Source organism: Oryctolagus cuniculus, chromosome 5, assembly GCF_964237555.1.
Source record: "Oryctolagus cuniculus chromosome 5, mOryCun1.1, whole genome shotgun sequence".
Taxonomy (NCBI): Eukaryota; Metazoa; Chordata; class Mammalia; order Lagomorpha; family Leporidae; genus Oryctolagus; species Oryctolagus cuniculus.
Window position 1 is genome coordinate 143554437 of NC_091436.1, and position 25130 is coordinate 143579566.

Consider the following 25130-nt stretch of genomic DNA (forward strand, 5'->3'; position numbering starts at 1 on the left):
CCAGAGAGGGTGCAGGGGGAGGAGAAGCAGAGGACCCATACCCTTGTCCATTAAAAACCCCAGTCTCAGAACAGACCAGGCTATCAGTCTCTTCTGAGAAACTCGCCTGGTGGGTCAGGTGCAGGAGTTTCTGTCAGTTCACTTTTCCAATAACCTGCACTGAAATCGCCTTCTCATTTGCTCGTTCGTCAGCCTCATACTTCGCTGTCAATGGTACAAGTTCCTGGTGTTCAGACCAGCAGTAACAATTGTCCCATGGAATCTTGGGGACTGCTATTCCCTCTCACGGTGTGGTATTCACAGACGGGACTCTGGATGTCTCTGGAGGCTTTGTCTAGTCAGTGGAAATGTTATGGGAAGCCATTGTACTGACTAGGAAATAGAAAACTACTACCATGGGTGCAATGAGAGGTGGAACAGGTACAAGGTGCAAAAGCTGTTTAAAGATGTCGAGGTGGCTCTGAGGCAACCAGGGACTCACAGTGACCCTCTAAGGAGCATGATTTTGTACCTGAGAAGGGAACAGTTATGATGGAACATTCCAGAAGGAGACAAGGGGGACTGTGTCAGGTGAATGTCTGTGTGTTCCAATAGAAAGGGAATGAGCATGACATCAAGAGGAGCGAGTGTCCTAGGAGAAAAAGGACCGTAAGGCAATGGAACTCCCAGACACACCCCAGCACTGTTCACTGGGCCCAGGCTTAGCAAGAACTGTTTCTCCTCCCTCCTGGGACACTCACTTTGAAATAACACTATCATAAAGTAATTATACTTTATTTTGCCTTTAATTAGAAACTCAAGGCCAGAAGAGGCTCCTTTCCACCACTTTGCCAAGAGGCAGAACATGGAGCCAACTCCCAAGGATTTGACAAAGGCCATACAGTACTTCCCCTGGCTGGACTCATTGTGGTTTTCATTCATTCTCAGATAGCTTTTCATTTCCTTCCACGAAGAAGGAACTTCCTGAGGGGTAAAGATAACAAGAGCCAAGTGGGGCGGGCAGACAGTTGTGTTAAAATGATACAGTGCTGAGTCTTCAGGGTCAGCCGTACAGACTCACTGGAACAGTTCCAGGCTGCGGAGGACGGAAGGAAAACGAAACAGAACGGGTGCGTGTGTGTAGCTGGCGATCTAGCTTGCGAGTCTAACACACGAAGTGCAGAATGTAACATGCGACTCTGGACAAATGGCTGTCCCACATGGAGCAAGGACTGCTGGGGCTATGGGGCTAACACACACAGAAACACAAACACTATGAAGCTCTCGCAAGCCACCAGCTTGTCCCCGCCCCCTCCTCTTTAGGAGAAAACTCAGGCTTGAGAATAAAGTGACTTCTTCAAGGTCACCCAGCTAGGAAGTGGGAACCTCTGAGTCTCAGGGCCGGAATCTTTCAGGTTTAATTTGTGTTCTCAGGCATTTGCTGTCCAGGAGCCTCATTTTCCTTGTCTGCAAAACGGCTCCTTCGCCCCTGGGTTGCTGCAAGCCAGCGAGACACGGTGGAGCCAGTGAGCCCGCCTGTACAACAAAGGCTGGTTATAACCAACAAGTGAGCTCAACGAAGAAACTCAGGACTCTGGGACCTCCCCAGGGGACTCAGCTAGCTCTCCCAGATCCTGGGACTTTACCGATTTCTTGGAACAAATCCCACCCGAACACCCCCACCCCCAACAGCCTAGGCAATCCCAGCGCTGCGCACGGTTACCTGCCTCCCGCCATTCTTAACCTGCCCGCCAACTGTGGGTTCCCGGGCTGCCTCGGCTGGAAATCAGAGAAAGGAGCCCAGAAGCCCGTTCTCTCGCCCAAGGAGGGCCCACGTCAGGTGCCCTCCCGTCCACCGTGGACCTGGAGGAGACACGACACGGGCGCGCACTCCCCGACCTGGTCACCGCCCCGAGCCGGGCAGCGCCCTGAGGACCGCCCGCAGCCTCCTCGCCTCCCCAGTCCTGCCTGGGGCGCTCAGCGAGAGGGAGCGGGGGCCGAGCGCGGGGCGGGGCTGGGCGCCCGGGGCGCGAGGGGCGTGGGGCCAGCGGCGCGCGCGGCCGGGCTTAAGAGCGCGGCGCGCGCCGGGCCGCGGGAGCTCCCGGCCGCGGCACAGCAGCCCCGGCGCCGGCGCCCTCGCCGCCTCTGCCGCTGCCGCAGGAAGGAGCAGACAAGCTCCCGCCGCGCCGCCCGCACCATGCCCCGCATAGATGCGGACCTCAAGCTCGACTTCAAGGATGTGCTGCTCAGACCCAAGAGGAGCAGCCTCAGGAGCCGAGCCGAGGTGGGAGCCGTTCCAAAGCCGCCTTGGGTGGAATTTTTCTCCTGGGTGGCGCGGGGTCTCCCTGCCTGCTCTGAGGGTGCCGGCCCCCAGGCCTCCCTTCCCAGCCAGCACCTGAGCAAAGGGGAAAGGCAGGCCGGCTCCCGGCCAGGGAGGAAGCGGCCCGACTAGGGCCTAAATATGCAGGTGGGTGCGGGCGTTGGGTGGGCGAGGGGCGAAGGTGGCCGCTTGGTTTGTTAAGGATAGGGGCCGGGGACCAGGGAGGAAGAGGAAAGGCAGCCGCAGATTCTTGGGCTTTTTGGCGAACCGCTGCCGCTTCAGCATTGGGCTCTGCAGTGGGATTTCTTCACCCGTCCTACACGACCTGTCCCGGCGCGAGTTCAGGGGACCCCGCCCGGTGGCACTCAACGGTCGCATGCCCCAGAGACGCTGAAGGCGCGGGGCTGCGGGTGGCGGGGCGTTTTGCTGGTTGTGTGCACGACTGAGATTGGCGCCTGGGGAACAGGTGGACCCGGGCCTGGAGCAAGTGGTCTGGGGGTTGAGGGGGGGAGGAGGGAGGTCAGGCCCTGAAGGGCCCCCTGCAGTGGTGTGGTTCTGCAGAGAGAGCCCGGCAGGAGACTGGGTACGCTCTGTTGCCTGGGCCAATGCGGTAAACAGGGGAGGCTGAGCTAGCTTCACAAACAACACCATAAATAAATCCCCTCCGCAGAGAACTCGGCTGCCCAGGCTGACTGCAGTGCCGGCGGCTGCTGCCAGTCCAGGGCTTGTTTGGATTAGGGAAGTCTCCTGCCTTAGCCAATGGCGACACCCAGTCACCTCCTGCCAGCCGCAGCATTGGCTGTGTGGAGCCCAATAGGAAGAGCTGGGGGAGGAGTGGAGAACCCTACGCAGGCCCGGCTGGGTATGACCGGGTGCCTGTCCTCTGTGGTGTCCTTTTAGGTGCTCAAGGGCTGGGCAGCCTCTGGAAACAAGAATAGTTTGGCTGGCAGCCCTGGATCTCCGGAAGTATAAAGCTGTGGTCAGATCTAAGCCAGAGCCAGAGGGAAGTGTGGGGACTCTGGGTGCATGGGTATTTTGGTGACCTCAATTTTGTTCAAAATTTGGTTAGAAGAGAGAACCTTGAGAAAAATCGTACTTAAAAAGAGATTATGATATGTATTTTCTGAGCAAGAAAGCCTTTGAAAACATAGAACGTTTAATATTTATGCAGTAGAATAAATTATTCCTTCCTGGGGAATAGCACAGTGGCACACTTGGTTTCATAATTCGGGCTGATTGCCATTGTTGATGCTGTCCCAGCAAGCAGTGGCACCTTGTGTTTTTTTTTGTTTGTTTGTTTGTTGTTTTGTTTTTTTTTTTTTGTTTTTGTTTTTTTGACAGGCAGAGTGGATAGTGAGAGAGAGAGACAGAGAGAAAGGTCTTCCTTTTGCCGTTGGTTCACCCTCCAATGGCCGCCACGGCTGGCGTGCTGCGGCCGGCGCACCGCGCTGATCCAATGGCAGGAGCCAGGTGCCTCTCCTGGTCTCCCATGGGGTGCAGGGCCCAAGCACTTGGGCCATCCTCCACTGCCTCCCCAGGCCACAGCAGAGAGCTGGCCTGGAAGAGGGGCAACCGGGACAGAATCCGGTGCCCCGACCGGGACTAGAACCTGGTGTGCAGGCGCCGCTAGGTGGAGGATTAGCCTAGTGAGCTGCGGCGCCGGCCACCCTGTGATCTTAAGGTACACATGACTCTGAGGAGTTGGTGCCCTTGACAAGGGATTTTCCCCTTTGTAGGAGTTTCTCAGCTGTGTGCCTGGATTTGGTTCTGCCTGGCTGCCTGGCTGGCCACTCGCCTGTAACCTTTCCTTGCCTGGGTAATGAGGATCTAGTTAAGTCTCTGTAATCCCGCTCCAGCATTTCCTCAGTTTGCTTCTTTATGCCTGAGATTGTAGGCAGATACGAACTTTTCACGGCACAAACCACAGCATAAAATGTGCACCTTGGGAGAAGTGGTAACTGGATGCAGACTTGAAACTGCAGAGTAGCTGGGGTGGGTGATTTGGTGAAGCAATGAAGATGCATAACACATATTGGGGTGTCTGGCTTTGAGGCACAGCTCTGCTCCCCATTCTAGCTTCCTGCTAATGCACACCTTGACACCTTGAGAGGCAGCAGTGATAGCTTGGGTGGTTGGGTTCCTGCCACCTACGTGGCAAATTTGGATGAAATTCCCAGCTCCTGGCTTCGACTTAACACCAGTCTCAGTTGTGGGGGGGGGGGGGGCATTTGGGGAGTAAACCAGCAGGTGGGAGACCTCTCTCTCCTCTGCCTCACAAATGAATGAATAAACCTCAGGTTTGAGTGGAGCCAAGAGACAATGCACACCCTGGAAGTGCTTCGGCTGCTGAGGACAAGCAGTGACAAGTACCATGAGTTTTGATAAGAGCCAGGCCCGGTGAGCGGTCCCCCACTTGGAAGTTGAAATTCCCCTGCAGGGACTTTAACAAGCCTTACATGGAAAGAATTTGAAGTTGCCTCCCAGAGGCATAGGGCAGAAGTTAGAGGTGGCCCAGGTGGCCTTTTGGGTGCTGCAGGTAGGCAGTCATCCCTCAGCTCTTTAACTATATTAATCCATCGCTTCAAGAGCCCCAGCTACGGAGGAGTCGAGTTCCACAGGGCTCTGTGGGGACACCAGGGTGATCTTTACAGAGGAGATGACGTGTCTATGGATTGAGGCAAGACCTTTGGGAAGTTTGCATCCTTCCTTGACTTTCCCAGTGTCCCTGTGATCCTTTCCTGGCTCTGACATCCCGCTGAAACACAATAAAACCGACTGTGGAAGTTGGGCATTACGGAGAATATGACACTGTTTGGTTTGCTTAAAACTGTGGATTGTTTTCACAGTGGTCCTGTAAGAGGATTTCCTAGCCCCGTGGGGACAAGAGCAAGGCACACTAGAGAGAATAATGGGGTGAGAGAAAGGAGGCCTGGGTTATAGGCGGAGCTCGGGGGCTAATTTATTACCTTTGCAGCTGTGTTAGTTTCCTGAGGCTGAAAGTACCACCAAGCAGGTGGCTTGAGCAACAGATTCTTAGGTCTTAGAATTCTGCGGGTTTTTTTTAATTTTCATTTCTATTTATTTATTTATTTATTTATTTTTACAGGCAGAGTTAGACAGTAAGAGAGAGAGACAGAGAGAAAGGTCTTCCTTCCGTTGGTTCACTCTCCAAATGGCCTCTACGGCTGGCGTGCTGCGCCGATCAGAAGCCAGGAGCCAGGTGTTTCCTCCTGGTCTCCCATGCGGTGCAGGGCCCAAGCACTTGGGCCATCCTCCACTGCCTTCCCGGGCCACAGCAGAGAGCTGAACTGGAAGAGGGGCAACCGGGACAGAACCGATGCCCCAACCGGGACTAGAACCTGAGTACTGGCACCGTTGGTGGAAGATTAGCCTAGTGAGCCGTGGCGCCAGCCAGAATTCTGCTGTTTTTAAACTTTATTTTGAAGAGGGGAGGGAGATCAAGTGGATCTTATTTTATCCACTGGTTCCCTCCTCAAAAAACAGGGAGCCAGGAACTGAATCCAGATCCGAAGGTCCCAGATTAGGATGTCTGCAGAATTGATGGGTTCCCAGCCTGTTTTTCTGTCTAGCGTTGGTGTGCCTTCATCTCCACCTGGTGTCCTCCCTGTGTCTGTGTCTGATAGTCCCCCCTTTAAGGAAAACATCAGTCATCTTGAAATAGGGCCCACCCTGTGACCCCATCTTAACTTGATCCTCTGCAAAGACCCAATTTCCAAATAAAATCCTGTGCGGAGGTAACAGAAGATACAACTTCAGCAAGTTTCTTAAGGAGAAACAACTCAACCCCAAACAGCTCCTGTGGAATTAGAGGGTTTGACTCTGACTTGTTTTTACTCATGCATGCGTCAGAACTGCCTAGGGAGACACTCCAAAATACACTGTCTATAGCACAAAGGTGCTGATTCATAATGCTGGGGAAGTCGTGCTGGGAAGATCATGATGTGCACACAAGTGCTCGGACCTGGCCCCTTGTACAGCCATGCAGCTCACTGTTGAAGCAGCAGCGGCCGTGAGCTGCTTGGGAGCCTGAGTACTGAAGGTGAAGCTTCCAGGGTCAGACCCATGTCCAGAGTGGTTCTGGAGCCCACCAAGAATTGCCCTGCAGAATGGCAGCTGTCAAAAGCAAGCTCATTTTTCCCCTTAGCTTGCGTTAGTTTATTGCACACTTGTTGATCCTCTATGACTACAAAGATGCAAGATGCTTCCCTTACTCAGGTGGGGGAGAAGGTGAACCAGTCCTATAATAAAAGAATTGCTTTGCTCTCTTTGCGCCACAGTTCAAGGTAAAGGACCTCATTGCTGCTTCCCTGATTGTACCCCTCTCACCTTGCTGGGCTGGGTTCACAGGGTTGGCTGTGCTTTGGGTACTTGGGATGCTGGCTAAACCTCCCCAAGTCACTTGGAGCCAATTCCAAGGCCTGCATGGCCTCTTCTCCAGGTGTGTGTTCGAAAGACCAGGTGCTGCTGGTGTGCTCATCTGCAACCCCAGAGAATGGCTGATCAGAAGCTATTCATGGAAATGTAACTGGGTATGCAGGGAGCTTAATGTATAGACTTGGGGTGCCTGTGCAGGTGCACATGAAGATTTTGTTAAAAGGGAAGAGGGTGTGTCCTGGGGGCTCAAGGCTGGCTTTCTCATGCCACCCTGTTCTGGTGCTTCCAGGTCTTGAATGAAATGACTCTTGTTGTAGGATAGGGCATATTTTATGTAGCAACCTACTGGCCTGACTCCTAACGCTGAATTGTTTTAGAGATCCATTTGTACTTAGGAGCCCTGGAAGTCTTGGGTGGTTCAGCTGACTTTAAGCAAGGTGTGTTTTGAGAGCTGCAACAACTTGTTTTTGAGGTGAGATGGGAGTTTGTTACTTTATGTTCTCTTTCAAACAGGCTTGGCACAGGGGAAATTTGAGGGTGCTATATTTGGTGCCTTGACCAGCTGGGGAAGATTAAATGCCAAGTGTTGTTCCTGGGAGGCTAGAACTCTTAAAACATCTCTCTGTCTCTGTTTCAATGAACAACTGTTTGTTTTGTGTGCGTGTGTGGGTCTGGGTAGATAAAGTTGGTGGCCGTGCTTTGTTTTCTCACTCATAGAATTTTGGAAAGATTGTCCCTGTGGAGAAGACTCAAGAACTCAGGACTGTTTCTTTGAAGGTCTGCTTTGTGTATTGCTAATGGGTTTTGGAGTGCCAAGAAACCTCGTGGTAATCTCAGCTGGGTGCAGACACTAGCCGCTATCCCCAAGGCATCTTGTGTGGGTATGTGAGAGCAGGGGGTGAGAGAGCACTTTGAGACCAAGGAACTCCATTTGTGTTAAGCCTGCAAGCCAAAATGATAGAAGGCCATTAGCACAGAAGGTTGCCAGCCAAGAGTCCTTTAGTTACCTTAGATAATGCCCACGTAACTGGCTTTCCTGAGATAGACCCAGGAATCGGGAGAAGGGAGGAGATGTCACATTATGATCCTACAGCTGCAGTGTCTCATATCTGCTTCGTGATTGCTGTGAAAGGTCAGAGTAATCATATTTATGACATCATTTGCTCAGGAAGCCTTCTGGCCACGGAGCCCTGCGTGGAGAAGCAAGAGAAATGAAAAGGCTAAATGGCTTGTGGATTCCCCAGTGTTTTCTGACCAGATGCTAATTGCAGAGTAAAAATTGTCTCACAGTAAAAGGGGGGTGTGGATAGAATGGGTAAGTGTCCTCAGGAAGCCAAGGGCAAGATTTTGTAACTGTGTTTCTACTGCAGTTTACCTTGGAGAAACACCCACCTCTGGGACTGTCTGTATCAGTCAACATACAGCCCAAAAAGAAACAATGTGGGATATTTAAAATGGGGAGTTCCTGGTTCTCAGACCTGGCTGTTGCAGTCATTTGAGGAGTAAACCAGCAGAGATGCCATCTCTGTTACTCTGCCTTTCAAATAAATAAGATCAGGGAATTTAATGCAGGGCACCTGACACGGATGAGATGCCAAGTGAGATGTTGAGTGCCCCAGAGTTCAGCAATGGTGAGAAGCCTTCCCCACGCTAAGGAAAGGGCCAGTGGGAGGCACTGGTCTCCCCAACAAACTGGAACCAGCGACAAGAAGGCCTCTCTGGGCACAGGGTCTGGAGCCTGCAGGGGATGTGGCTGCTCTGGGGAAGTTGCCCACCACAGAGGGAATCTGGGAGGACCACCCTCATCTCTTCACGTTTCCCATTGCTATTCAGTTGGCCAAATTCAGCCAGAAATGAGCTTGAGAAATGGAGCCTGGGAGGTGGGATGTGCTCTGTGATAAGAGTGGCTATGGGACCTGCCTGTGATTGAAAAAGCAAGTCTGACCTGGTCCTGGTGCCCTGCTCCCAGGAGAGTCCCCTGTGGTAGCAAAGCTGCTGTTCTGGGTTCCTGAAAGCTGATGGCCATAAATACCCTGCAGTAGGAGGCACAGGAAACTTGGAAAGCCCTCCCTCCAGTGGTTTGCAAATCAGAGGAACATGTGTTATATGCATGAGCGTATGGCTGCAACGTACTTTCCCCCGCTCTTTGAAAGACACTTATAATTACAAAATGGCCGTCAGGGTTGCATGGCACGGCATGAATTGTTTAGAGCTCACTGCAGGGTGAATTTGGAATGTGGCTCTAGGGGAAAGATGAGAACTGCTGGGATTCTGATGGGAAGGAGGACGTGGTTGGCACAGAAGAGTGGAGATTTTCCCAGGAGGGGAATAATCTCTCCAGTGCTGGGAAGTGAAGAAACAGTAGCCCTTGTGTGGGTGTTTAGGGCTCATGTGAACCAGGCTGGGGAGAGAACATGGTTGTGGGGAAGGCCGAGGTTAGTGGAGGAGGAGAGGGTGCTTCAGCGGGAGGTTTGGCCTTCAGGTAGCCTGTGCCTTCTACTTCCAGCAGCCTTCGGGGGTGCCAGGGAGTCCACTTGAGTTTTCTAGTTTCTCTTATTGGAAGAGGAGAGAGAGAGCAAGAGCATGAGAGAGATCTTCCATTTGCTGGTTTGTTCCACAAATGCCAGTGACAGCTGGGACTCAGCCAGGCTGGAGCAAAAATCTAGGAATTCAACCCAAGGTCGCCCATGTGGGTGGCAGGAACTCAAACCACCTGAGGCATTACCTGCTGCCTGGGAGGGTGCACAGTATCAGGAAGCTGGAATCCAGGCTGTCTGATATGGATGCAGGCTTCCCAAGCTGTTTCTTTGCCACTGTACCCAATGCTTGTCCACTGTTTGAGGTGTTGAACTTTGTACAACCCATTACGTGGTTTCCTTAGAGACCTAAGATATCTTTCAAAGATGTCACCCAAGCCCTGAGCAAATCCAGGGACTTCTCTTGTATTCTTCCCACGCTCTGCAAGTTCGAGAAATTATGCACCTATCACGTAAGAGCCAAGCACTCATTTCTTGTCCCTTTTTGGCCAACAGGTGGATCTTGAGCGAACCTTCACGTTTCGAAACTCGAAGCAGACCTACTCAGGGATTCCCATCATTGTTGCCAACATGGACACCGTGGGGACGTTTGAGATGGCAGCTGTGATGTCACAGGTGAACCAGTGCACTTTCCTCCCTTTGCTGCTGCAATATGAACAGGTTGTTAGGAGCCTGCCTTAGGTTTGTACACGGGGAAGAGGAGAAAAGGGAGAACGTGGGTCAGTCCCTTCCTGGAGTCTGGCTGTCGCAGGAGACTCTTCTTCCTCTTTAATCAGAAGATGGACAGTGTGCACTCTGCATTCCATGACCTGGTCTAGACCTGCATTCATTTCTTCTGTGAAAATACCCATGATGGTTTTACAAATTGGAGGTGCATGAAGATGTTAGGCAGCGTGACAGGTGCCATACTTCAAAAGAGTGTCATCGCTTTAAAAATCAAGATAGAGATGCTTTGTATGCAGTCAGTGCTGTAGTATTTGTTGCATAATTAGGTAGAAAACATCTAGTGAACACTACTGGGTATAATATATCTCTTAATTCTTAACTCCATGAGGCTGGTTCCTTTCCAAGACAAGGAGCCTGAAGCAGAGGTAGAGAGGAAGGGTAACTTTCCCCCTGGGCCCTCAGCCAGGTAGATGGGGAGTCCAGATTCAAACCCAGACTAACTCTGGAAACGGCTAAATTTACCTGTCCACTTCAATTGACAGATTGCTGGACCAGTCTGACTTCCTGTAAGGGAGTAGCTGATCTCCTGGCCTTGGGAACAATAAGGGAGGAACCATTGGGGGCAGGACCTTTGTCTCCTGCATCTGCATGTGAGATGTTTCTCACTGATGGGCTCAGGGGGTGTGCATTTATTTCTGTTGGTAGTGCCTGCCAAGTGGAAAGATAAATCCAATTAGTTGAGAGAGCGTCCCGCTGTGGGCAGCAAGCCTCTCCGCAGGAGGTGCTGGGATTCGTTATTAGCCAGTGATTAGAAGGAGAGGATTCTCAAACAAATTATGAGCTCAGAAAATGCAGTAGGGGATGGTCTGTCCGACTCCATGATCACTTGTATGGTCTGTCAGCCTTCAGCCCCCACAGAGCTCCAGGCCAGAGCCTGACAAATTAATTGCTGGAAGAATGTGATATGATATTTTTGTCCCTCTGCCTATCCCTTCCTCTGCTGTCATCAGCCATAGCTATTAATGAATTCTGTGTTTGTATAAAAGTGGTGGTGGGGGGAGAGAATTGGGGAGCAGTAAATTGCCTGGCTGATTCGTATACCAGCTGGTTGATTCATATACCAGAGTATTAGTCCATGAAAAACTCAGAATTTGCTCACCCTTCCCCTTCTTATGGGGTAGTCTCAACCCTAATGAAAGGGTAAACACTGGGTGAGCCCTGTGTGGGGACCATGCATTCTTACATCTGGAATCTACAGAACTAGTGCAAGTGAATAAAGTATAGAGCCTTAGACTGAGAATTGTAGGTGGGGAATAGGCCAGCCTGGAGAAGTTAGGCGAGAGGTGTTTGTCCAGCGGAAGAAGATTGAACTCTGTAGTCGGGTCCAAGTCTGACTGTGGCCTATGACCCTGAATAGCTAAGTAGTCGCTAAGTTTTTTAACTTTAAACTTCTTAACCTCCTTTTTTTGCCCATGAAGCTAATCATTAATACCATTTGTAGTTTTTCTGAGATTTATTTTTTGGAAGATTTATTTTTTATTTTATTTTAAAGGTAGAGTTACAAAGAGGCAGAGAGAGAGAGAGAGAGAGAGAGAGAGAGAGATATTCCATCTGCTGGTTCACTTCTCAGTGGCTGGAGCTGGGCCCATCTGAAGCTTCCTCTGGATCTCCCATGTGTGCAGGGGCCCAAGGACTTAGACCACCTTCTGCTACTTTCCCGGGCACATTACCATGGAGCTAGATCAGAAGTAGAGCAGCTGGGACTCGAACTGGCATCCATATGGGATGCTGGCACAGCAGGCACAAGCTTTACCGGCTATGTCACAGCACTAGCCCCTGTTCTGAGGTTTAAATGAAGTTATGTCTGTGCAGCATTGGCACAGAGGTAGCAAATGCAGGGTCATGGACTTGGGATTTCAATGTAGACCTGAGGACCTCCCTCCCCCAAGAATACTGCCTGCCAGATGGGTTTAGCTTCAGCAGGAAATATCCAGGTGTGGACCCCAAGAAAAACCTTGCAGGTACAAGATGTAGTTCGAGAGGGTTTGTTAAGCAGTTGTTGTGGGCTGGCCCTTCTGGACAGGAAACCTGCTGCAAGGTTTTCCTTCTTATTTTATTTTATTTTTTTCTACCTGTTCTGCTCTTGGCTGAACTCAGGTGTAGGCAGGAGCCAGGGTGGGCTGGCCAGGCCTCTGAGAGATCTCCCCTTGCCTTTTGGCAGAGCCTCCCATGTCCTGGATGCAGTGGTACCCACTCACTAGCATGGGAAACATTGTGACGGCTTTGTGATTTCCCTGGTTATACCTTTGTGTTTGGCTCCTAGGAACATGTTCCAAGCAAATTAAGCATGAGCGGCAGGCAGGCCAAATGCCTTTGTCTTGTTGGATCCCTTGGCTGCCCATCCTGATGCCGTGTTTTGTTTTCTAGCACTCCATGTTCACAGCAGTTCATAAGCATTACTCCCTGGACGACTGGAAGCTCTTTGCTGCAAATCACCCTGAATGCCTGCAGGTACGCGCTGGTCCCATTACAAGTGACAGGTGCTGTGTAGGGGTGGGGGGAGGCCTTTGGGTTGTGCAGAGGGTTTGAGGGAGCAGACAGGTGTACGGATGGATGGAGTGGTTCTCCAGCTGGATGATGTTGGCTGGGATTTGCCCAGCAGGCCTGTTCCCCAGGGTGTACTAGGAGTTGCCTCTAAGGAATATCTGTGGGCCTTTGAAAGGTGAAGGGTTATATATGAGGGTCCTTCAAAAAGTTCATGGAGAAGTGGATTAAAAGATAAGTTTAGGCCGGTGCTGCGGCTCACTAGGCTAATCCTCCGCCTTGCGGCGCCGGCACCCAGGGTTCTAGTCCCGGTCGGGGGGCCGGATTCTGTCCTGGTTGCTCCTCTTCCAGGCCAGCTCTCTGCTGTGGCCAGGGTGTGCAGTGGAGGATGGCCCAAGTGCTTGGGCCCTGCACCCCATGGGAGACCAGGAGAAGCACCTGGCTGCCATCGGATCAGCGCGGTGCGCCGGCCGCAGCACACCGGCTGTGGCGGCCATTGGAGGGTGAACCAACGGCAAAGGAAGACCTTTCTCTCTGTCTCTCTCTCTCACTGTCCACTCTGCCTGTCAAAAAAAAAAAAAAAAGGAAAAAAAGATAAGTTTATTGTAGTGCAAACAATTAAATCCATGCACGCAAGCTGTCTTCAGAGAATTTATAGAAATGTGAGTTATGAAAAAGCATGGCTTGAAAAAAAAGTTTTGCACCAAAATCAACTTATCTTTTAACTCCATGTTTCTATGAAGTTAAATTTTTTTTTTTTTTTTTTTTTGAGAATCTGAGAAAGACAGGGAGAAAGAACTCTGGTTTAGTCCCCAAATGCGTGCAATGGCTGAGTTGAAGCTAGAAGCCAAGGACTCAATCCAGATCTCCCACATAGGTGGCAGGACCCCAGTCACCTGAGCCATCACTACTACCTCCCAGGGTTCTGCATTGACAGGAACCTGGAGTCGAGAGCCCCTGAACTCCAATATAGAGACATGGATGTCTTATCTGCTACCTGCTCCTCCACAAACTTCCAAAAGTGCCCTTATATCTTGAGAGCCTAGGGCAGAGTTAATATTCCTGCCAGGTATTTCAAGTGGATCCAATCTGAACATGCCTTCTGGCAGTAGAAGAAAAAATTAATTATAAACAAGTTGCTTTGGGATTGAGTAGACAACATGCTTGCTGGAAACGCTTTTGTTAGAAAGACCAGAGTCTCGAGGAACCTTCATCCGCTGCTCGTGGGAATGTAAATTGGTGTAGTTGCTTTGGAGAACAGTGTGCTTAAAAGTCAGAGTTACCATACTACCCAGGAACTCTGTGTCTAGGTATAGACACAGCAGAAATGAAAACACAAGTCACACACAACTTGCTAACAGTCATAGTAGCCATACTCACATAGCCCAGAAGTGGAAACAACCCAGGTGCCTGTCAGTGGACGAATGGATAAATAAAATGTAGTCTCTCCATTCAGTGTAATGTTACTTAGCCAGACAGAGGAATGAAGTTCTGATTCATGTGACAAGGTGGTTGGACCTGGGAAATACCCGATTAGGTCAAGCCAGATACAGAAGGCCACATGTGGTTCCATTTACAGGAAATGTCCAGAATAGGCAGGCCCCAAAAGACATAAAATAGGTGAGTGGCTGCCTAGGCCTTAGGGGATGAGGTTTCTGGAGTGATGATTAAAGAGATGCAGCCGCTGCTTTGGGGAGTCATGAAATGTTCTAAAATTGATTGTGACGATTGCACAGCTCTGAATATACCAAGACATCATTTAACTATGCACTTTGGGTGAACTATATGCTGTCACTATAACTCAATAAGAGTTAAAAAAAAAAAAAAACAGACCTAACAACAAAAAGTCCCTCAGAAGACACCTGCATTTCCTACAGGTGCATTTGGGTGATCCGGAGCCAGAGACAGCCAAGGGCCACAGCGCTCTCAAAGAGCCGACGGTCTGTGGTTAGGAATCCCTTCATAGCAGGCTGCTGCTGTCACTGCGTTTCAGTTGGATGTGCATTTGGCTGGCCACGTTGTTTGGGAGATAAGTTCAATAGGGGGATGACTCTATAGGAAGTCCTTTTTTGCCATACTGTGTTCAAATGAAGTTTAAATACTTGTTTTCGCTTTCTCCCCCTTCTCCCTGAGCAGCCATCATTTAGACTCTGAAATGCTCTGAAATCTAAACCATTTTTGAGCACTAAAAGTCTTGAAAGGCATTTCAGGTTTCAGACTTCGCTATTTTGCGAATACTCCAAAACGCTAGAAGCTGACGTCTGGAACCCTGGCACGTGTCTGGCCCCGAGCATTTTGTATAGAGGATGCTTACCCTGAAGAAGTTGGGGAACAGTGATTTTCCATTTGTTTGCTCATCTCTCTCACCCACCCCCAAACCCACTTTTTAAGGTGAGTTCTTGGCAGTGTGTTCATTGGAACCTCGGCCTCCGTTACTGAGGGCGAAAATTTGATTTCCTGCCCTGCCCATGCCCTCCTCCAAATAAAAGGCTAAATAAAAAGGGGAAATGTAGAACAAACAGTGGCACTGAGGTCCAGACTTGTGCAGGTGGATGCAGACAGGGATGTGCAGAGCCTCAGGTATCCCACACAGAGCTAGCACCCTCAGAGAGCGCTGGGTAGGCCCTGGAAGCTCAGCTCTGCGTGGTGGCTGCATTGTTGAGATGCTGGAAGATACCCTAGAGGAGATTAAGCTAGGGCCCTCATCTGTGGCTGTGGGTTCACTTAAAGGATGGGGCAGGGGGTGGAGGATAACCAAACAATGAAAAAGAGAATCGCACAGTTCAAACACAGGTATTTCTCCTGCAAGGTGAGAGTCTGACCCCTGGCTGAGTTTGGCTGAAGGCACGGAGTAGTTAAAAACGGGTCTTTACCAAAGAGCAGATTTTCTGAGAAGGCAGAGGCATGGTCTTCAAGCGCACTGGGGCTGTGGGGACGAGGGTATCGCAGAGAACGGTGGGGTGGCTTCAGATTTCTTTTAATATAGTTTTTAATTTGAAAGGCAGAGTTACAGAGAGAGGGAGAAACAGAGAGGTTTTCCGTCTGCTCATTCACTTCCCAAATGGCCGCAGCGGCTGGAGCTGGGCTAGGCCAATCTGAAGCCAAGAGCCAGGAGCCTCTTCTGGGTCTCCCACATGCGTGCAGGGGCCCAACCACTTGGGCATCTTCCGCTGCCTTCCCAGGCCGCAGCAGAGAGCTGGATCAGAAGAGGAGCAGCCGGGACACAAACTGGCACTCCTATGGGATGCTGGCGCCACAGGTGGCGACTTGGCCTACTATGCCACAACACAGGGCCCCTAAGGCTTCAGATTTAAACACTTGCAAATACAGTTGCAAAAGGTCACATCAGGCTCCTTTGTTCTTACACCATAGGAAGTTTTGCCCCTTTAATTGGAACACACTGCAGCTGTTTGTGCAGGTTCAAGTTCACATGTGTGGTCCTGTTTTACAGTGGCCATCCCTTTTCTGCACAGGGAGGGTCTCAGACCCCTAGTGGGTGTCTAGGACCACGGCCCTAGTGGGTGTCAGACCACGGATGGTACCCAACCACGTGTTTTCCCTAAACATATACACCCATGATGAAGTTTAACTTACAAAAGATTTAACACAACTAGTAATGAAATAGAACAATGATGACAGTATACCATTAGAGTGTTTGAAGTTGTTTCTGGAATTTCCCATCTGATGCCCTCAGATAGTGAGTGGGGACTTCTGCATAGGCAGTAGAGCTAGAAACAGGAAGAAGTTTTTGACTTTTTTTTTTTGAAAGAACCACAGAGAGGGGAAGGCAAAGACAGAAATCTTCACTGGTTTGCTCACCAAATGGCCACAACAGCCAGGGCTGAGCCAGGCGAAAGCCAGGAGCTTCATCCAGGTCTTCCATAAGAGTGCAGGGACCCAAGGACTTGGGCCATCATCTGCTGCTTTCCCAGGCACATTAGCAGGGAGCTGGATCATAAGTGGAGCAGCTGGGACTTGAACTGGTGCCCATATGGGATGCCGGCACTGCAGGTAGCAGCTTTACCCACTACACCACAGCACCAGCCCTTGTGGTGTTTGGGACTCCCTGTCCCACTCTCTAAGTGAAGTGTTTGGGGGATGTGGCAGCTTTGGCGTGAGTTCACTGACCGCCTCTTGTTCTATGGGAAAATTCTTATCTCACCCGTTGGTCTTCCTTGAGTTTCCTGATACCACACTTGTACCAGCAACTGCACAATTCAGTGTTCCACACAGAGAAATGGAAGCTAAGAGAAACCTTTTTCTGAATATTTTAGAGTCTGTGTATTTTAGTCTTGGTTTAAGGATCTGGGCAGTTCAGCAGTGGGAAGGGGGGGTGAGGTGTTAAAGTCTAGGTCCTTGAATGGACAGATCTCCTCCACCTGTGCTGTAGCAGTTTCCTTGGGCAGGTCCCCTGTGTACTTGATTGGGTGAAGACGCTGGAGCAGGTGCATGCGTGGGTACCATGGTTCATGTCTGTCCTCCTTGATTTTGGCACAGCATGTAGCCGTGAGCTCGGGCAGCGGGCAGAGTGACTTGGAAAAGATGAGCAGCATTCTGGAAGCCGTGCCACAGGTTAAGTTTATTTGCCTGGATGTGGCCAATGGATATTCAGAACATTTTGTGGAATTCGTGAAACTCGTCCGTGCCAAGTTTCCCGAGCACACCATCATGGTAAGTATGCTGCCACCGTCTGGCGATGGGGAAGCAAAGAAGGTCAAGTGTGTGGTTGGAGGGCACTGGATTCTCTTCAGAGCTTTTGGTGTCTCCTTAATGGAAAGGTTGAAAATAATCCTCAGGAAAAGGGTAGGCGGTAGCTATGGGAATCTGAAACTAGGTGTCCTACGTAAGAAGTAAAATCCTGATCAACACCATATAGGATGCTGGTTCCTCATTTTTGCTAAAGACCATCAGCTGTTGGTTATCGTGTGATCCCTTTAAAACAATGGTCTGTCACTCCTTAGCTGGGAGTCTGTGAGGATACTTCAGAAAATTCACAGAAAAATGTAATGGAAAGGTAAGTTTGTTGAGGTGCACAGAAGTTCTAAAATCCATGCGTAGTTTTTTCCCCATACGCATTTGCTAGGGCTTTTGTGAAGACCCCTCATTTGCATAGACTTCACATTTGCACACAAATAGACTTAATTTTTTTTTAGAGATTTATTTGGGAAGCAGAGTTAAAGGGAGACAGAGATCTTCCATCCACTAGTTCAGTCATCAAATGGCCACAACATCTGGGGCTGGGCCAGCCCAAAGCCAGGAGCCAGCAGCTTCTTCTGGGTCTCCCACGTGGGTGCAGGGGCCCAAGCGCTTGGACCATCCTCCACCGCTTTCCCAGGTGCATTAGCAGGGAGCTGGATCAGAAGTGGAGCAGCCGGGACTCGAACTGGCACTCATTGGCTGCCAGCATCCTACCGCTGGCCCCTGAACTTGTAATTCCATTTTCCATAGACTTCATGAGGTATTCTCATGTTAAAAAATTGGAAATAATGTAACGAGGCTTCAGTTGAACATATTTATGCCCTCCATGCCACACCCCTTCTTTTTTATTTTTTTTTCAAAGATTTATTTTATTTATTGGAAAGGCAGAGTTACAGAGGGAGGTAGAGAAAGAGAGAGAGGTCTTTCATCACTGGTTCACTCCCCAGATGGTCCCACTGGCCGGAGTTGCACTATCCAAAGCCAGGAGCCAGGAGCTTCTTCCAGGTCTCCCACATGGGTGCAGGGGCCCAAGCACTTGGGCCATCTTCTGCTGCTTTCCCAGGCCATAGCAGAGAGCTGGATCGGAAGTGGAGCAGCAGGGACTAGAACCAGCGCCCATATGGGATGCTGGCGCTTCAGGCCAGGGATTTAACCCGCTGGGCCACAGCGCTGGCCCTGCCACACCCCTTCTTGTCAGTAGATAATTGTGCCCTGAGCTGGACTTCCCAATTTGAAGATTTCACGACAGGCAGCTCAGTGGTTGGGGAATTGCTGGGTGGGCTGTTCTAGCTGCGTCTCCTCCCTTTCCGTATTTTCCTAATCACTTACACCTTCACAAGTTCGTATTTATGACTTCCGGGAAAGGTGAATTTCCAGGAAAAGGAAATGGAAGCTCCAGGGTTGAGATGGGGCTTCTAGAAAGTTCTGTGCTGTAATTATGCTGTCTTTACTGGTCTGTCATCAGAACATTTAGTTTGGCCACTAGATAATTTCTCTCCTTTAAAAATTTTTTTTCATTTTTACCTCTTTTCTCTGCACATTTCATCGCTGTAGGAAGCTGGGAGGCAGCTGTTATTTTCCTTTATGGGCCTGGATCTTCTGTTGAGTCTAAGAACTTAGAAGATAGTATTTTTATCTTTAACTTTTTTTTTTCTTTGACAGGCAGAGTGGACAGTGAGAGAGAGAGACAGAGAGAAAGGTCTTCCTTTGCCGTTGGTTCACCCCTCAATGGCCGCTGCAGCCAGTGCGCTGTGCTGATCCGAAGCCAGGAGCCAGGTGCTTCTCCTGGTCTCCCATGCAGGTGCAGGGCCCAAGCACTTGGGCCATCCTCCACTGCCTTCCCGGGCCACAGCAGAGAGCTGGCCTGGAAGAGGGGAAACTGGGACAGAATCCGGCGCCCCGACCGGGACTAGAACCCGGTGTGCCGGCGCCGCAGGTGGAGGATTAGCCTAGTAAGCCGCAGCGCTGGCCATAAGATAGCATTTTTATACTTTCCAAACAAATGGGAGGAAGGGATTAAGAATTGTCCCAAGGTCAGCCAGCTGTTGCCAACGTTAGGAGTGGGGGAGGAAACAGCAGGCTCATCTCCCCCCCTTGGTGGTGCTGCCGCCTTCATTGTGCGCTGAAAGCTGTGAAGCAGTTAGGTCTCTGCCCGGTGTCCCTGGGGCGGAACCGGGACCTTTGCAGATGGGGCTGCCAGGAGCGTCTTGTGCGCCACTGTTTGTGTGGTCTTTGCCCTGAGTTCTGCACAGACGCCTGAGGCCTCTCTGATTTCCTGATGGGGTGTCCCGCCCAGAGCTCCTCAGTCCTGGGACACTGAGGGGAGTGGCAGGCTGGTCACCAGAGAGACCAAACTGTGATCCGAAGCTTGGAGCTCGCAGCCCCTCAGTCCCTGCCCATTCTCCAGGGAGGCAGAGAGGCTGGACATGGGATTAATCCCTTCTGCCTGTGTGACGGAGATGCCTAAAATCTCAGCAGGATGCGGTTTAGGGACCGGGTTGAAAGTACATCCATGTGTTGAGAGGGAGGTGGACCCCAATTCCACCAGGACAGAAGCTCCTGCACCTGAGACACCTCCAGGCCTTACCCTAGGTACAGCCTCATCTGCCTGCCTATCTGTATCCTTTCCCCTGTCCTTTTTTTAATAAACTGGGGAATGCATTTCAGAGTCTGCCTACTCTGGCCAACTCACTGAACCCAACCAGAGGGCTGTGATTTGCCACCAAGCCAGACAGAAGTTGTGGGTGACAGACAGCTAGTGATTGGCATCTCAGATGGGGTGATCCTATGGGACCAAGCCCTATCCCGTGGGGTCTGATGCCACCTCCAGGTGAGGGTGGCAGAGTTGAGTTTTGCCGTAGAGGCCCAGATCTGATGGCATCCACTGGAGAATGGCTTGATACATAGAGACCGCGTGCCTCCCCCACCTCCAACCCACCGAAGTGCTCTGGAGGTGTGGAGTGTGCGAGTGAGGATCTGCCTTGTGTCAGACGGGTACCTGCTGTAATCTGAGAGGTTTCTATCCACTTCCTCTCATCTTTACTACATCCCTGCCAAGCATGGGCGCGATTTGCCCAGGTGGACTGCAAGGCAGGACTCCTAGGTTCTGAACGCTTCTTCGACAGTCGAATTTTCATGAGCGTCGAGGGGCAGAGTTGGGGTTGGAAGCCAGCTTGGTGTGAGTGCCAAGACCTGGAGAATGTCCTTTTCTTCTTCCTTTGGCCTGCTGCAGCCCCAGCTATTGTGGGGGCATTCGGGGACTGAACCAGCAGATGGGAGCTTGCTGTCCCTGGCTGTGCATCTCAAGACGAAAGATGAACTTGAAGTCTCTGGAACTCTGCCTGGGGCAGTGGAGGGAGCTGGACAAATGCTTGCGGAGTGGAAGAGGAGTTCCTTGCGTATTTCTCTCTAACTAGGAGGTGAAGACAGGGCCCTGGTAGCCATCAGCAGGACTCTCGGCTGGCTGAGCTGCTGCCGGATCTTCCCAGCCCGCCACTCTTGCTTGAAATGCTCCGGAGACAGGAGGTGTTAGTGAGGTGGGAGCAGTTCTTCCTGTTACTGCCGCCGGGCACAGGAGTAAGTGATGAAGTGCCGGGAATCAGAAAAGACGTGGATTTAATGAGGGAGGTGATTTAGTGGTTCTACTCTTTTTCTTTAGTAATTCGTTTTACAAATTGTGAAATAGGACTCATTCAGAAAAGCCCATCAGGATGGGAGTTTAATGAATCACAAAATAAGCATCCTTTCAGCATCCCAACATTTGGGAGCCCTGCCATGTCTCGGATAGAAGCCCCAAGCTGACCTTCTTGGCAGGTGTCTGGTTTGGCCACGTACTTGGGCATTTCTCAATGACACGGCTTCATTTTGCAGGTGTTGGCTCCTTGTTGCCGTGGCAATGCTGCGTGTCTTGTGGCTGCTTTCACTCCGTCGTCTGTGTTGCTTTATGTGTCACCTGCCCACCTGTCTGGTACTCCTGGAGCTCCTCCTAGACAGCTTACCTGACTTGAGTTTTTGTCCCTCTCTCTTTACTTTGCAGTTTATTCTAAAAGTGTTAAAGTGGCGAGCTTCATGCCCTTGCCGGTCCATTTGTGCTATCGTAAAAGAAAATTAAAAAAACCCACACTTTTATTCAAATGGAAAAAAAAAAACTATAAGCTGAATGGCTTTTAAGCGACAAATTGCTTTCTCACAGTTCTGGAGGCTGGAAGTCCAGGATGGGGGCACCTGCGGGTTTGTTGGCCATGGACATCACCCATCCCAGATGGTGCCTTCTTGCTGTGTCCTCAGCCTGCTCCCTGGGGCCTCTTTTAGAAAGGGTCCTAATCCCATCTGTGTGGGTTCTGACCTCATCATCCACTCACCTCCCCGAGGCCAGACCTCCTCCTACCATCACCTGGAGTGCTCGGTGTCAGCGTGGGAATCCTGGGGGATACAATACACAGACCCTGCACCCCAGATTGGCGGTCAGTGCGTGCCCCTGAGCTGAGTCACACCGGGGCAAGTGTGTGCCCTAGATTCTCACTTCCACCCCCTGTGATGATGAGGGAGGGGATACTAATGGCTGGAGAATTACTGGGCATCAGACAGGCTGCTGTTTGTACATGGTGCTGCCTTCTCTGCCCTCCTGACAGTCATAACCCCTTGAGGGCGCCTGCCATGAAAACTGGGCTGGAGGTGGAGAAGGGTGGGGGTGGGTTGGGCTTGTTTCAAGAAGAGGGAGTAAACATCTATTGCTTTTATAATTTTTTTAAGTTATTTGAAAGAGAGACAGATACTCCATTTCCTGGTCATCAGCTAGGGTTGGGTCAGGCAAAAGCCAGGAGCCTGGAACTCCATCCAGGTCTCCCACATGGGTGGCAGGGCCCCAGGTACCTGCTGCCTCCCAGGGTGTGTATAAGCAGGAAGCTGGATCAGAAACAGAGGTGGGACTTGAACCAGAGACTCCAGTGGGGGCTATGGGCATCCCAAGGGGTGATTTCAGCCTCTGCATTGAACAGCTACCCCCGACGTATCCCTTCTTAAACCAAGTGACAGCAGAGATGCATTGGCTCCCAACAGCAGTGGAGCCCCCAGGCTGGCCCCCAGGAGCAGGGTAAGCTGCCTGTTGTCCAGAGAGCCCATGTGCCACCCTCAGGGACAGAGGCCAGGGGATTTGGGGGCAGTGCATGGAGGAGGAGGCTGGGTAGGATGTGGGAAGGGGTGATTTTGCAGTGCAGAGCCTGGGGTTGCTGGGGAGAGGCTGGGAAGGGACTGGGAATGGGGAAGGGCTCCCACAGTACTCTGGGCAGCCACCAGCAGCCAGGGCTACCCCAGCACCCACTGACTGGCCCAGGGCTTTGTTTCCATCAGTCTGGTTGATTTCCCAGCAATGAATGGGGGTGCGTGTTTATTCCTAAAGAACGTGTGATTCCATTGGAAACTTGCAAGACTCAGGCCCTCAGCTTTTTGGTGTGTTTGAAAACTTAGTTTCTCTGACAGCTCTTGGGGAGCGTTGAGAGGACATGCTCATGTTGCCCTCAGGGTATCGGGGGCTGAACGAGGAGGGGCCAGGCATTACCATGAGTGTTACAGAACAGTGAACGGAAGGGGTGCTCAGAAGTACCCCAGGTAGAAGCTGGAAGTTCCTGGCCTCGGTTTCAGGAGCCAGGGCTCCTGGCTCGCCACACCCAGTTCCTCTGGGTTGTTTCCTTGCCTCCTGGGAAGCAGGAAGTTGAGAGAAGTGGTTGCTTCTCATGATGCTGGCTGATAGAAGAGGGTATGGAGCCCTGTGGCCGGTTGCTGGCAGCTTCCAGGCACTGCAGAAAAAGGCACAAGGCTGGACCAGGCCCTTCTGTTGCACATCAGACCTTGAGTGGGCCTAGAGGCACCTGCTGCCATGTGGGAAACTTAGTTCTAGGTCAAGGAACTTTGTGAAGGCCACACAGCCAGTGAGCGGTGGGCCAGGCGATCAGGAGCAGGCGGCCTCCCTGGGCTCTGAGGTCTCTCTGTTACACACTGCCCCCAGCCACGTGCCACCAGCTTCAGCCTGTTAGGAAGTACTTCTGTGTTGGTGGCTCTGTCCGATCTGGTCCTTAGGAGTTAGGCCTGTGACACCTGATCTGTTCAGAGGAGATGGCAGGCCCAGATCTCCTCCCTGGGAGCAATGGCCCGGCAGCCAGTGGCGGTAGCCAGGGTCGTGTGCAGCCTGGCTGTTCCCTGCCTAACAGCTGCCTCGCCTGTGTTCTTTCTCCATTGGTTTGGTCAGATGAGGTTTTGAGCCTCATGAAGGTACCCTCAGTGGATGCCTCTTCCCAGGGACGTGGACACTACCCTTGCAGGCATGGGGCACAGATGGGCAGTCGAGCGCCCTTCCCTGAAGAGCGAGGGATGTTAGCGCCGGCGCCTCCTCTCAGCCCACTTTGCCTGTGTTTTCCGTCTTTACTCTTCCAGGAACTGTAGCTGAAAGCCGTGAAGAGTCTCAGCCGTTGGGGTGGTTTTTGTCTCCAAGAGTCATGGTTTCGGGTGCTACCTCGACAGTACCTGCGCCTTCTGTGGCCAGTAGAGGGACACATCCCTCGCGCTGCGAGAAGGCCCCTAGATTGACGCCTGCTCACCCTCTATCGGGGCTGACAAGCAGCCTGGCACCTGCTGCTGAGCCCTGTCTTCCATCCTTTGCCCTTCTCTGGAAAGGTTTCTTCTTGGAGAAGGGCCAGTAAAGATTATCGTTGAGTGGGGACAGAATTCCAGCTTGGGCTGATGGAAAAGGTGGAGGTGGGTGGTGGTGATAGTCACACAACAGTGTGCATATTTGCGTGAGCGTCAGAGCATTCTCAGAAAATGAGATCAAAAGATAAGTTTGTTTTGATGCAAGAAAATTGAGATCCATACGTAGCTTTTTTTCTATAATGTGACACATTTTCCATTGACTTTTTGGAGAGTCCTTGTCTGCATAGATTTCAGGGTTTTTTTTTGTTTGTTTTGCATGTGGAGAAGCTTCTCATTCCATCTCCATGAATGTTTTGAAGTGTGCTTGTCCTTAATGCTACTGTACTGTACACGTAAAAGTTAAAACTGCAGATTTTATGATATGTATATTTGACCTCAGCTACTGAAAACTGAAGAGTAAAAAGAAGTGGGCAGAAGAGCACTTAACAGCAGTCTCTCAGGTGGAGGGCCTGGTGGTGACTGAGCACCCTCGAGAGCCAGGCACTGTGTCAGCCATCGGCCTTATAATGACCACAGTGAGTCCAAATGGGCCCATTGCACAGCAGGATACACTGAGGCTCTGAGTGGAAGTGGCTCACTTGAAACCACGTTGTAAGAGTGAGTCAGCATTTGAGCCCAGATGTGGAGGTCTAGTGGCAAGCTGACTCAAATTGGGGCAAGTTTGGTTTTTATTTTTTGCCCAGAGGACTTTTAATACCATAAACTGGGTAGCTAACAAAACCCAGAAACTTCTCATAGCTCAAAAGGCTGGGCAGAGGGCCCGCTTCCTGCTTCCATGGCCATGTCCACAGTGACCTGACATTCCGGAAGAGGGGAGGGCCTCTCCTGGGCTGCTTTTAGGAGGGCACCGGCGCCATTCCTGAAGGCTGTGACCCTGTGACTCAGTCGCCTCCCACAGGCCCCTCCTCCTAACACCATCACATCTTCACAATGAGGTTTTTTTTTTTTTTTTTTTTTTGACAGGCAGAGTGGACAGTGAGAGAGAGAGACAGAGAGAAAGGTCTTCCTTTGCCGTTGGTTCACCCTCCAATGGCTGCCGCAGTCGGCGCGCTGCGGCCGGCGCACCGCGCTGATCCGATGGCAGGAGCCAGGAGCCAGGTGCTTTTCCTGGTCTCCCATGGGGTGCAGGGCCCAAGCACCTGGGCCATCCTCCACTGCACTCCCGGGCCACAGCAGAGAGCTGGCCTGGAAGAGGGGCAACCGGGACAGAATCCGGCGCCCCGACCGGGACTAGAACCCGGTGTGCCGGCGCCGCTAGGCGGAGGATTAGCCTAGTGAGCCGCGGC

At 51.3% G+C, this 25130-nt stretch overlaps 1 protein-coding gene across 1 annotated transcript in view; it reads left to right on the top strand.

Annotated features, from left to right (window-relative positions):
* Positions 1 to 2048: 2048 nt before the first annotated feature.
* GMPR (guanosine monophosphate reductase) overlaps positions 2049 to 25130 on the top strand; it is a 39920-nt gene continuing 16838 nt past the window's right edge. Inside the window, exons 1-4 of the mRNA XM_002720867.5 lie at positions 2049 to 2263; positions 9727 to 9846; positions 12325 to 12408; positions 16939 to 17112. Of these exons, the coding sequence (XP_002720913.3) occupies positions 2177 to 2263; positions 9727 to 9846; positions 12325 to 12408; positions 16939 to 17112 (465 nt within the window). The 5' untranslated portion in view covers positions 2049 to 2176. The remainder of the gene's footprint in view (positions 2264 to 9726; positions 9847 to 12324; positions 12409 to 16938; positions 17113 to 25130) is intronic.